Source organism: Rhinolophus hipposideros (assembly GCF_964194185.1).
Source record: "Rhinolophus hipposideros genome assembly, chromosome: 4".
Classification (NCBI taxonomy): domain Eukaryota; kingdom Metazoa; phylum Chordata; class Mammalia; order Chiroptera; family Rhinolophidae; genus Rhinolophus; species Rhinolophus hipposideros.
The window spans coordinates 82,846,083-82,859,754 of record NC_138050.1 but is presented as its reverse complement, the minus strand read 5'-3'; the positions used below and the strand labels follow the sequence as shown (position 1 = coordinate 82,859,754).

The 13,672-nt window shown below is 33.5% G+C and overlaps 1 protein-coding gene across 4 annotated transcripts in view; it reads left to right on the top strand.

The window, feature by feature from the left end:
* The window catches only part of PIBF1 (progesterone immunomodulatory binding factor 1), a 181,591-nt gene that overhangs the window by 132,689 nt on the left and 35,230 nt on the right, over nt 1-13,672 (top strand). For all 4 annotated transcript variants that reach the window (XR_013993252.1, XM_081047027.1, XM_081047028.1 and 1 more), the window contains exon 15: nt 8,020-8,150. Coding sequence is in view for 3 of the 4 variants with exons in the window: in XM_081047027.1 (XP_080903153.1) it covers nt 8,020-8,150 (131 nt within the window). In the remaining variant the exon portion in view is untranslated. The remainder of the gene's footprint in view (nt 1-8,019; nt 8,151-13,672) is intronic.

The window sequence follows — 13,672 nt, the reverse complement described above, 5'->3', positions numbered from 1 at the left end:
GTTACGGTTCATTCTTCAAAAAATTCAGTAATATGGATCTAGGACAATATACTGGAATTTGTTCTTTAAGCCATGCTTTTATACATTCAAATACCAGGTCATCTGAGTGTGCATGTGTGTGTGTGTGTGTGTGTGCGCGCGCGCGCGCCAAATGCCAACCACCAATAAAGTAGAGAAAAACAGTGACTTATTTATAAGTGATATCCTGTTTACACATCAGACAAATAAGATCATCGTTTAAACTTTTTACCTAACTGGTTATGCTTAATAACTCATCAAGGTCTATAAATTTTTCATTTTAAGAGCTATTATAAATCCCACTGCAAATCCCACCCCCTGCCCATCAGTATTGTTATATAATTGAATCACATTAAAATGAATTTCTCAAGTGTAACTTGTAGGGGGAAAGAAATTTAAAACATTTGAACCCAAAAATTCCATCCTTTGATTCTAATCTCCTGTCCTTCCAGCTCTCCCTGTTCTTTTATTCCCACTAAATCTGTGCTTTATTGGGCTCATTACAAGTCCCAGACTCATAAACTCCGTATTTCTCTAATCTGTGAAGCCCCTCTTGGCTCCACTTTTCTTCCTACCCAGTCTCGGACCTTATCATCCATCTGAGTACCACATTCACTCTAGATTCCTTTGTTGCCAGAGTCATCCATCAGGCTTTTCTTGACAATCCCTACCTTTAGCATAGTATCTTACAACCTGGTAGTTACTTTATAAATATTTAACGGAAGGAAGGAGAGAGGGAGAAAAAAATCTTGGGTTTTGTGGTAATGTGCTAAAAAATTCTTAGGGAAATCTGCTATTTCTGCTGCTTGGAAGCATTACGAATTCAAGTCATTGCACATCAACCAGGCCCTCATTCCTGTTACCCAGTGTTTTTATTTTTCTGTATCTACTGTGTTCCCCTTTATCTTCATTGCAGAGCACTTCCACTGCCCAAAACCAGCAATCCATCATCTAAATCTTTTCCTTATTATAATTAGGTCACCTAAATTTATTTTCCTTAAATCCCTTTTACCCAATTGCCAGTCTTCTCTTCTTAGTTCCCTGATCAGTCTACGGCATGACATTATAGATATTCTAGAAATTCTGTCCTTTCTTTGCTTTAAAACACCAGATGGTGTATTAGTCTTCTTAGCTGTCTTCATCTTCTACCCCTGAAATGTAGGTGTCTGTCTAGCGTCTTCCTTTTACCCTGTTTTTCCACCTCAGTAGTGATTCTCAGATGTTAGTGAGTATGGGAATTACCTAAGATTCTTGTTTAAAATGTAGGTTTCTGCCCACAGAAGTTGTGATTAAGATAGGTCTAGAATAAACCCCAGGAATCTACATTTTTAACAAGCCAGACTTCTTGTGACTCTAATAAAAGTGATGCGGGGCCACACACTTTGGAAAAAAAAAATTCTGTACAAATCTATCTACTTCAGTGACTTCAGCCATCACTTCCATGCTGATTACTTTGAACTATCTTATCATCCTACTCTCATGAATATCGCCTTATTATCCGGACATACTTTGAGAATCTGAGGACCAGAGCAGGGCTGGTAATAAACTTGCTTTTGATTATTAAAATAATAAAATATTTGTAAAAACATTGGTAAGTAGCCGCTGCCATAAGCCCCTGATGGTCATTCTACTCCCACAATCCTATCTGTCCTGGTCCCTGTGCTGAGACCCCCTGAACCTCTCCACATTACGAAGAAGTAATACCTGGCACCACAGAGTTTCTCAGGATCCCGCTCCAGTGCAAACACTGGCACCCTAGTTGGCTGAATTGTATCAGTTAAATATTACCCCTGTTAAAGATGATAATATTGTTAACCATATGGGGACACTGAGATGAAGCCAGTTTTAATGGGGAGGGTGGTAAATTCAGGATATAAGACGGTTTATGGGCAGGACTGTTAAACCTACTGAAATAGTTGGAATGGCCTGCAGCAAGTCCAAGATCGCAAAAGCTCTGCTTTCCAAATTTGACTGATCATCAGAATCTAAGGCTCAACCTTAAGAAATTTTGACTCAGTAAGATGGTGGCGGGGCCCAGAAATTACTGTTTTTTAACTTTCCCCAGTGATTTCCCCAATGACTAGCTGGGTTTGAGGACTGCTGCATTAGATTGAGAACAGAGTGTAGATACAGAATGTTGCCCCACGTTGGACATCCGATAGGCGTTTTACATTTCACAGCACAATCAAAAAGATTAGGCAAGGAAAGGTGGGTTTTTCAGCACAAACTACCAACACTACTAGCATCTCGCTTACATATATTCCGTACACAGAAAGCAACTCAATGTTAAATTCCATTCAACAGAATGCATTTTGTTCCTGGCAAGAGTTTCATTTCTTTTAAAATAAACTCCACAAGCAAAGAAATTTACATTTAGGGAAAACAATAAAATGTAGTCACCTTTACATGTTTTTTAAATTTTAAGAGAAATATATTTTATATTTATATTATCCAAGAGTAAGTTAAATTAGTTAGTAGTAGTTGAATCAAAATGCATAATTAGATTTTAATCAGATATTGCTTTTCTCTGAATCATATGTACAGTTTATAGAAAGAAGGGATTAATAATTCTATAAAATGTTGTGTGATGGGTTTAGTTCTGAGTCATGTATTACGTTTATGATTCCTGAGTCACTAATTACTAAAGCTTTTCCTATAAGGAAAAGATTACTAATAGGCAGAGTGAGTGATTGTGAAAATATTTGAATACCAATTATAGTTACAGAAAGACTTTTTTAAAACTCCGGAAAAATTAAACTCTGTTAAATTATATTTATTTCAAAAGTAGAAATCATTATCATTTTTTATTGAAAAACATATACTTTCTTCCTGAGGAATTAAAATAGATTTTGCAGATTTAGAAGACTACAAACAAGTTTATAAAGAAACATATTCTTAAAAACTGATGGCACTTTAGTAGTTTTTATTATCCACAGAAGGAGGAGTTTATAGGTTGTATATTAAAGATACCTTTTGTAAGTACGACTTTTGGCCCTTAATTTTGTTTATAATACTAAAACCTAATATATGTAATTCATGTAATGAAAAAATTGAACTAAAATAATTAAGACTAATGACTACTGTTGTATTTTTTAGGCAATTTTATAAGTTTTAAACAGAACTCATTCTAAACCACAGCTGACTGCAATTTGTAAATGCCCTAGTCCTTCCCTATCTGGGACCTCCTCCCCGTGTCCCCCCGCACCACGCCCCCCTCACGCCCCCCTATCTCCCCACACTCATTTTCTCTCTCTCTCTCTCTCTCTCTCTCTCTCTCTCTCTCACTCTCTGTCTCTTCTCTGTCTCTCTCTCTCTGACTGTTCTGCACTTTGAAATACAAAGCAACTTGTCAGTTCAGTTTATTCAGTTAGGGTCAGTTCTGTGAAAACAAAGTCAAGGCAATTGTTTGACTTAATTGACTAGTGAAACTGGTTATACAGGTAAGTGGGACTTAGTTTTATTTTTGTCCAGCTGCATATTTGAATGTTCATAAAGTAACTTAGTAGAGTAATAAGATTCCAGTGACATTGTAATAGATTTTAAAGAATGATTATCAGAGCACGGAAAAAGACACTAAAACCCAAACTATAGAAAATATTCATGGTATTTTTTTCTTTATGGCTCTGCTTTCACTATAATGAATTGTGTCCAAAAAAAAAAAAAAAAAAAAAGTCGTCTTTCACTATTCATTTCCTTTTCTTTGAGGAATTTCTTTTTCCTGGACTATATTTAATATAACCAAAAGAAAATGTTCTAGTATAATTCAGATGAATAATTTAAATAACTTTTACAAAGTAGTTCTCAAACTGCAAGCACATATTCTCCAACAGTTGGTCAGCCACCTCTTGGCTTCATTTTTCTCCTTATCCACGTGGACCTCATGGCTGATCATTTTTAAAATTACTATTTCTGTCCCCCTTCCCCAAATTCTTTCTGGCATCTGCTGTGCCTTCCTCTTTACCCATCCTAGGAGCTTCAGCTCCTAGGCTGCTAGTCACTCTTTTTTTGAATGTGAGCATAAAACCAAAAAATTGCAGGGCTAAAATAACTAATGTGTTTAGATCTTAAGTTTTTTTAATGTTGAACTTGTATACATAGTTAATTTGAGAAAAAAAGTATAAATCATTTCTTGTCCCAGAAAAAAAGCAAGTCGTTAGCCTCAATTGAGCTTGTCAGGGTTTATGAAGGAAAGGGGAGGGAAATGGTTATATAAATATAAAAGTCTAGAATTTTATTGTCAAAGAACATTTTAAAGTCATACAGTAGTTAAGGAATTTTGTATTTTTTTCTGTGTAGTAAAATGCTCCCTTCCTTACCACCTAATCTTTTTTTTTTTTTTTTAGTTTTATTTTATTTTATTTTATTTTTACATCCCTCACACCGTGAACCCCCCTCCCCCCATCCACCACCACCCCGACCTCACACCGAGCCATCACATTATACACATAAAATTATAGTTGGCATTCATTAATGTCCAGCCTCTGGTGTACAATGCCATGACCAGGCATCCACAGCATCCCTGAGGTGGTCTCCCAAACAGGACACATGTCCATCGGACACCCAACAAAATCCCCAAACACTATTGAATAAGTTCCCCAAAGTAATTCTCAAAAAACCCTGAGGCCATCCTGTGGTCACCAGCCACCCCCCAATCCCTTCACCCTTCCCCCCATCCCCAACCCCCTCCCCCCCGCCCATCTAACAACTCTCGGTTTTTTGTATCCCCAAAACTGTTTCTGATTAGTTCATTCACATAGTCTTTTCTTTAGATTCCCCATATAAGTGAGATCATATGGTACTTGTCTTTCTCTTTCTGACTTATTTCACTTAACATAATGTTCTCTAGATCCATCCATGTTGTTGCAAATGATAAGATTTCTTTTTTCTTTATGGCTGCGTAATACTCCATTGTATAAATGTACCACAGCTTCTTAATCCAGTCATCGACCGATGGGCATTTCGGTTGTTTCCATATCTTGGCTATTGTGTAAAGTGCTGCAATAAACATAGGAGTGCATACAGATTTTTGAATTGGAGTTTTGGATTTCTCCGGGTAGATGCCTAGGAGTGGAATTACTGGATCATAGGATAGTTCTATCTTCAGATTCCTGAGATACCTCCATACTGTTTTCCATAGTGGCTGCACTAATCTGCAATCTCACCAACAGTGCACTAGCGTTCCCTTTTCTCCACATCCCCGCCAGCATTTGTTGTTTGTTGATTTATTGATGATAGCCATTTTGACTGGGGTGAGACCACCTAATCTTTATAATGGATATCTACCAGTTTTGTTGTGGTTGTTCAGTTTTTGCACAACATTAGAATAGCTTTTTTGAGAACTCATTATATTGCAAAGTAGGGACCTGCTAATACTGACAGTGGTGTGTTTAGTCCTATAGTGACATACATTTTACATATGCTTAACACACATTTCTCCTATGGTTAGGAAAAAAGAGCAAACACATAAACAATTGGGTATATAATTTGATAAAAATCTTTTGAAATTTTGGGCTATAGGTCAAGAGCATCAAATAGTACTATCCCTTAACCTAGTATATCTGTTCTGAAAGAAAATTTAACAAAGAAAGTATTAATTTAAGGAAAACCACATCTACAATACAAAAATGTTTTGTAGCATTATGTATACTAGTCAAAAATTAATAACATCCTAAATGCTTGTTATATAATCAATGTAATTAAATTATGGCACATTAGCTTACTAGACAGTTTTATAACCATTAAAAATATAAATTAAGGTACTCCAACAACTTGGAAAAATGATTATGATATAAGGTAAAGTGAAAACACATAATATAGAATTGTACATAGTGTACTAAAAATGAACAATTCCAAAAGGAAATTAAGAAAACAATTCCATTTACAATAGCATCAAAAAGAATAAAAACATTTAGGAATATTTACTCAAACAGGAGAAAAACTTGTGCAAAAACTACAAACATTTAAAAGACCTGATAAATGGACAGACATCCCATATTCATGGAAGACTTAATATTGATAAGGACAATACTACCCGAAATGATTTATAGATTCAGTGCAATCCCTATCAAAATCCCAATGACATTTTTTGCAGAAATTGAAAACCCCATCCTAAAATTCATATGGAATTTCTAGGGACCCTGAGCAACCAAAACAATCTTGAAAAGGAAAAACAAATTTGGAGGACTCACATGTCCAGATTTTAAAACTTGCCACAAAGCTGCAGTGATCAAAACAGTGTTGTACTGGCGTAGGACAAACATACAGACTAATGGAATGGGATGGAGAGCCCCAAATAAACCTCCACATGTGGTCAATGGTTTCTCAGCAAGGTTGCCAAGACCATTCAATAGAGAAGACAGTCTTTTCATTAAATGGTACTGGTAAAACTGCATGTCTACATGTAAAAGCATGAAATTGGAACTGCACTTGATGCTGTTTTAAAAAAATTAACTCAAAATGGACCAAAGACCTAAATTTCAGAGCTAAAGATACACAATTTATAGAATAAAACATAGGAGAGAATCTTCATGACCTTGGATTTGACAGTGGTTTCTTAAAATTGACACCAAAAGTACAGGCAACAAAAGAAAAAAAATGTTGAACTTTATCGACATTAAAAACTTTTGTGATCAAAAGATATTATCAAGAGAGTGAAAAGACACACCACAGAAAGAGAGAATATTTGTAAGTCACATCTAATAAGGATTTAATATCCAGGATATATAAGGAACTCCTACCCTTAACAACAAAAAAATAATAATTTTAAAAAGGGCAAAAATATTAACTAGACGTTTCTCCAAAAAGGATATACAAATGGCCAATAAGTATATGAAAAGCACTTCTGGCAAGGATGTCGAGAAATTGGAACCAAGTGTATTGCTGGTAGGAATCTACAGTAATGCATCTGCTGTGGAAAACAATTGGCAATTCCTCAAAAAGTTAAATACAGAATTACCACATGACCCAGCAATTCCACTCCACTCCTAGATAAATATGCAAAGAAATTGAAAATAGGGACTCAAACTGATATTTACACATCAGTGTTCATAGCATTAAACATAATAGCCAAAAAGTGGAAACAACCTAAATGCCCATCAACGATGAATGAAAAAACAAAATGGGCTATAAACATGCAATGGAATATTATTTGGCCATAAGAAGGAGTGAAGTTCTGATACACGGTATAATAAGGTAGATGAACCCTGAAAACATTACGTTAAATGAAATAAAGAGACATAAAATGACATACAAATTATGACTTCACTTATAAGGAAGTACCTAGAATAGGCAAATTCATAGAGACAGAGAGTAGAATAGATGTTTCCTGGAGCTGAGGTGTGGGGGAAATGTTTTAGCTTAATAAGTACAGAATTTCTGTTGGGGCTGATGAAAATGTTCTATAAATAGATACCAGCAATGGTTACACAATATTGTGAATACACTTAGCACCCCTGAATTGTATAATGGTTAAAATGATACATTTAATGTTATTTTTACTTTAACCACAATTTTTTAAATTTCAATTATAGTGATTTAGGTACATAAATTATCTATTTTGCAAATAGAGGTGGAAGGAAATATGAAGACATGAAAAAAATTACTAAATTCTGCGATTAATTATTTTCAATAGAAATAAAGCTCAAATGAAAGAAGTTCGTTTTTAGCTAACAATGGATATTCATTGAATATCCATTTTTTTTATGTCACATAGCTCCTCAGACCAACAAAACTTAAGAAAATTTAGGTAACCCTCCCCCAAAATTGGTAACAATAGTTTATTTTAAAAAAATTTTCCTGTATACATTGTATTTATTATTATCATTATTGTTACTAAGAATAGCTATATTGACTTTTTAAAAACTTACAGTTTACACAGGAAAAACTATTCAGAGTAATTCATGTAAGGGAGAGTTGGTGTACTGTATCTATGCTAGAGCATTTTGAATAATTTTAGTTTCTTGCAAAAATTTCTAAATTTTAATGCAATCTGTTTTTCTTTAGCTTGACAGGGCCAATTCTCTGTTAAATCAAACTGAACAACCTTACAGATACCTTATTGAATCAGTGCGTCAGAGAGATTCTAAGATTGATTCACTAAAGGAGTGGATTACTCAACTTGAGAAAGATGTCAGGTAAACCATCTACAAATCTTTTATTTGAATAATAAAGAAGTAAACGTAATACTGCTGTGGATTAATTTGGGTTGTAAATTGTTAAGAAAAAAATTACATAATGAAGGTGGTCTTAAGTGTAGTACCGAATATCTACTAGAGAAACTAAGTCACATCACATTAGGTATTCACATTCCACCTTATGATCAGAAGTGTTATCCTGGACATAACGCTAACCTTTTAACAAAGCACATGACAGTTATTCTGTCTTTGTTCCCCTAGAAATATGGGGCTAACCAAATGGAGAGGAGAACTATAAGCAGATGCCATTTGTGGAGTCAAAATTACTTTTCAAACATAATATGTATATGTTTATTTAGATTCGTGTTGACTTTGCCAAGGAATTTTTAGGCTTTTCTTCCCCTAAACCTTTAAGTAACCCATGAATTACCTAAATGTAAACAAATTTCTTTCACTTCCTTGAAGTTGTTTTCTTACATGACCCCTTATCCAAAAGACTTGCTCCACTTAATAATTATCCAAATTCTTTACATGTTCATCTATATGATTATTTTAATCTTTTTAAATTGCAGAAAAAGAGTGATGCTATACATAAAGAAGTTTTAACTTGTGATTGGTTGGTTACTTGGCTTACTTGTTATTAGATTTTAAGATTATTAGAATAAATCTTAGATTGTTACCATTTCATAAATATGGAAGCAAAGAATTTAAATGGGAAATGAAATTGTTAAATTAAGAAATTGGAAAATAATAAGGAGAAGATAGTTATTAAATCCAGGTTTCCTACGGTATATAACCAAAAACACAAAACTGTTGGTTATTAACTCCAAACTATGAATGTTTTTTTTGTTGAATCAGAATAATTATTTTCTCTCATTTCTATCCCAACCAAAATAATTGGTCCAGAACTTTACTCCTGGTATTAATTTTTTGATGATTTGATAAAATAATTTAAAATCATGTTTATGCTTTAAATGTCAACATAAATAACAATTTATTTCTAGATTATATTTAAAGTTAAAAATTTATTTAGAATGTATGTAACCAGCATTAATAAGTTAATTCAATGAATTAATTAAATAAATATTCTATAAATAGCTTTTGGGAGCAGATTCTGTTTTATCATTCATTAGGTACCTGGTTATCTTAGGGAAATTGAGGAAAGAACCCCAAATAAAACTTTTTCTTCCTATATTATATATTTCTGCTACAATTGAAATTTTGTATAGTCATTTAACCTTTGTGATCTTGGAGGGGGTATATAAAAGGCCTGTGGAAAAAATTACCCCTTTCTCAGTTTTCTGCAAATAAATTTATTTGAGTTTTTAGCTTACTAAGAATTAAGGAAAGCTGAAAATGTTGAAATAGAGAAAAATAATAGCTAATGATAGGAGAAAATTATAAAGACGAGCAAATTGAGCCTTAGAGAAATTAAGCAACTTTTCATCTGAGAACACGCAGCTTTGTTGGTAGGGCCAAAATTTGAACCCAGATCTGTCTGCTTTCTAAGTTTATACTCTTACATTATGTTATACTGCCTCCCTATGTCCTTTTTTGAATGAGGGATATTTTTTCATTAAATGCTATAATTAAGGAAGAGAAGCAAAAAATATATATAGTAATAGTATAGAATAATGGTTTAAAAGTAGGGCATTCATGAGTTGTTAATTGTTATGGCTGGGCGATGGATACATGGGGGTTATATTTTCTCTCCTCTTTCAAAGTATTCCATAATAAAGTCTTTGTAAAAAACAACAAATTTTAAAAGGAAGTGCATACATGCTCTATAGATCAATTGCAGGGGCTCCAGTCCAGATCAGTACTTCGTTTTGGATTGGAGCAAATCAGTTGAACTCTAAACCTCCGTTGTTCAACGACGGAACTTTGGGCAACGATAGCAGTATTCCAAAAATGCACTGTCCTGTGTGATAGCCACTAGCCACATGTCGCTGTTGAGTATTGAAGTTGTAAATTTGTTATTTAAATTAAATTAATTTTAATTGCTTCTTGTGGCTAGTAGCTATGGTATTGGACACTACAGCTACTTTTCTCATCTGTGAAATGATATTGGTACTAACAGCACCTGATTTAAGTGGTTTTGCTGAAGATTAAATGATAAGATCTTTGTAATATGTATGCCACTGTGCCTACACATTATAAATGCTCTATAAATGTTTACTATTCGTATTTTTCTTACATTTAACAAATGTTTATGTTGAAATTATCTTAAAAGTGAGACATAACATTTCTCAAAATATGTTGAATTTGGACCAAAATTAAGACTCCCCTAATAACAGCAACAGTAATCATAAAAACTATGCCAATTATGGAATTACCTACAAAAAAAATTTTGTGCGAAACATCTGAGTCCTTTAAAGCTATCTGTGTTTCATAAATTTATTGTATAATATTTTAGTACATTCTGAACTACTATTTCACAGGATATGAAAGCTTGCTCTTGATTAAAGTAACTACCTTCTAATATGAAAAATGAAAGTGCTTTCAGTAGTTTAATTATGGCCTTTGAGATGCTGTAGATGTACCCTGATGACATGAGTGAAATAATGTGATACCATAAAAAACTCAGCCCAGTCAACAAGTCAGATACAGCAAGAGAGATCATAGTTCTATCTACCATCACCCCTCCTCTGAGCTGATGACATTCCACATGTAGTGGAATTATCCTCCTGGGCTTTCACTGCACACCAACCTGGTTTTCTTTCTCCGGGTAAATGTGTTTGGAAAATACAGATATTAATGTGATCAAGGGATAGTTGTGAAAAAGTAATGAAGTAACATATAAAGCTTCTGGCACATGGGAGAAACTCAGAAAATGTTACGTCGCTTCCTTTTGTCCTTCATTATTTCAAAATTTAAACATTGGATGACCCACCCAAAAAGATTACTAAGTGATTATGTTCCTTGAAAATTCCCATTCCTCTTTGCTAGGTGTTGATTTTAATAGTAAAGAATATTTACATTAGTTAATTATTTTTTAAAATGTTTCTCTAGCTTATATGATAAAGGCTCTTTAAAGAACTGAATAATTGTATCATTTTCTTAGAAAACAAAATAATACCACTATACCACACCACAACTTGCAAATTTAGCTATTTATGTGATATATTCAATGTCTAGAAAGATTAGAGTAAATTTGCAATAAAATGAACTTGTTATCAACATGTTAAATACTAACATTTGAGATATCACTATTAACTACTTTAAATTTCCCTATCATTAAAGTAATAATACATTCTAAAGGAGGTACTGTTATTTCTCCTCCACCAAGCCACAAGAGACAGCCTGCGTTCTATAGTTCAATTTGTAGTTCAGAGCGGAAGGAAGCGTGGAAACAATAATTAGTATATATTGTCTTTCCCTGTTGTCAGTTTTTGTTTATTCTTAACTCATAGTTTAAGAAGAAAAAGACTAGATCATCAAGTACTTTTGTAAGGCTAAGCCAGGGTATATTGATCCAGGAAGTGAAGGAACAAGATATCAGGAATATGTTTTCATATAGCCAGTGAAATAGAGCCATAAACATGAATTCCTGGGTAATAATTAACAGCGAATTGAACAATTATAGGTGTTATATACCATTCACGATAGATGTGCTTATAAGGAGATTTATTTTGTAGCTCCTTTATGAGTCATGCATAGAAGCTTTGTATTTTTAAAGGTTAGTTTCCACTGTTATGAAATGTGTTTTATGGAGACTGAACTTCTATTAAGTAATTACATACATACTGGGAGAAAACAGAGTATAATAATCACCATATTCAGTTTTAGAGACCTACATGTTGAAGGTGGTCTCCCTTGTGGTTTAGGAGTGAGAAGGCAGACTGGGGAAATACATACCCAGGTTTTGTCTGTGGAGTCCTTACTGTTTGTGATAAAACTAACATTCTGCAGACAGAACTGAGTTGCTCTGTAACCCAGTTTATCCACCAACATTTTGTTCCATGTTATATGGTTATTTTAGCTATTTAAATATGGAATATTTGCTTTATTATGGGGGAAAATAAACTTTATATATAAAGCATTTTTAATGAATTACCCAGTCAAAATGTTTTAATTACGTTATGTTTTATTTACTGGACCTGTTGGTATTTGACAGTATGTGTATGGAGAGTTTATGTACTGTATGTGAGTGTATGTACACATGTACTGTGTGTATGTGTGTACATGTATATGAACATTAACACATACCTGTTCTTTGAAAATTCCTATTTCTGTTTCCTGAATGTTTATTTTAATTCTGAAAAAGATTTTTATCTTCAAAGTGATTCTAGCTACAGATAGAATTCTAGAGTGGTAGAAACATCTGATCTTTACCATGCTTTGGGAGAGTCTGGCAGAACATGGCACTCAGTTTCCTTTATATCATTTAGCTGTTTTCAATTCTGCGGCTCAGTAGGATCTCTGACGCCTCACTCCAAAAGTCAATCTGTTTTTCTGCCCAGCTGCTTACCTTTATTGGCGTTTAATTACTGTTTTCCTAGGATGCCTGTTTTTCATCTAAACTAGTAATACTATATAGCATTTATGTAGAGTTTTATGTGTTTAATGTTTTACATAATTATTCAGTAGATAATTCACATATCCCTTTGACATACACAAGTATTATTTTCCACTTTTACAAATGTGAAAACTGAGGTTCAGTGGGGGAGGGGGTGTGCTTTAAACCACACAGCTCAGTCAGTGGCACAGTTGAAAACAAGTCAGAATTGCACGTAGTTTTTCTTCGCAGAGGACAAACTATGATGCTTCCTTGGGAAAATTCTCTATTACTAGGAAGGAGGAGAATGTGAGCTTTTTCCTCTTAAGTCCTTAAGAATTACCGGTTCTTCCAGAATACCTACTACTATACCTTGAATTTAAAAAAGTTTCTTGCCTGATATTTTAAAAACTGGTGGCTTTCCATTTTCTTAGTTACACCTTAAAACGTCTTACCTATTTAGCAGAACAATTCTCATTCATTTTACCTTCACAGATTTCGTTTTGACATTGAAGGAATTATGTTGCTTAAATTCATTTTTGCTTTTCTTATTTCTTGTAGTGCTGGCTGAGTAGATTCAGTCAAAGAATATGTCATTTAATTGTTCTGATTTTTATATGTTGAATGATAAAACTCCAGACAATATAAGCCTCAAGTATTTATCTTTTAAAATATAATGTCCTTAACAATTAAGCGTCTTACCCTTTCCTGTCAAAAAATAGGTCACTTTAAAGGGAAATTCACAATGCAGACTTATAAATTGAAGCTGGAACTAAGAATTTAAGAAGCTTGAACTAAAAATTGTTTTTTCAAGTTTACCACAGACCAAATATCTGATTCATTTATCTAACTCAATTATATACCTGGTGATTTAGTATGTGGTAAATTATAAACTATGTACTACTTCAATTTTAAGGGCAAATGTTTTAATTTGACTTCCAATGTCCATAGAGTTTTATGTATAAGTATATATGTATAAAAAATGTATGTTTTTATTTCTCAATGACAATACATACTTTCTTTT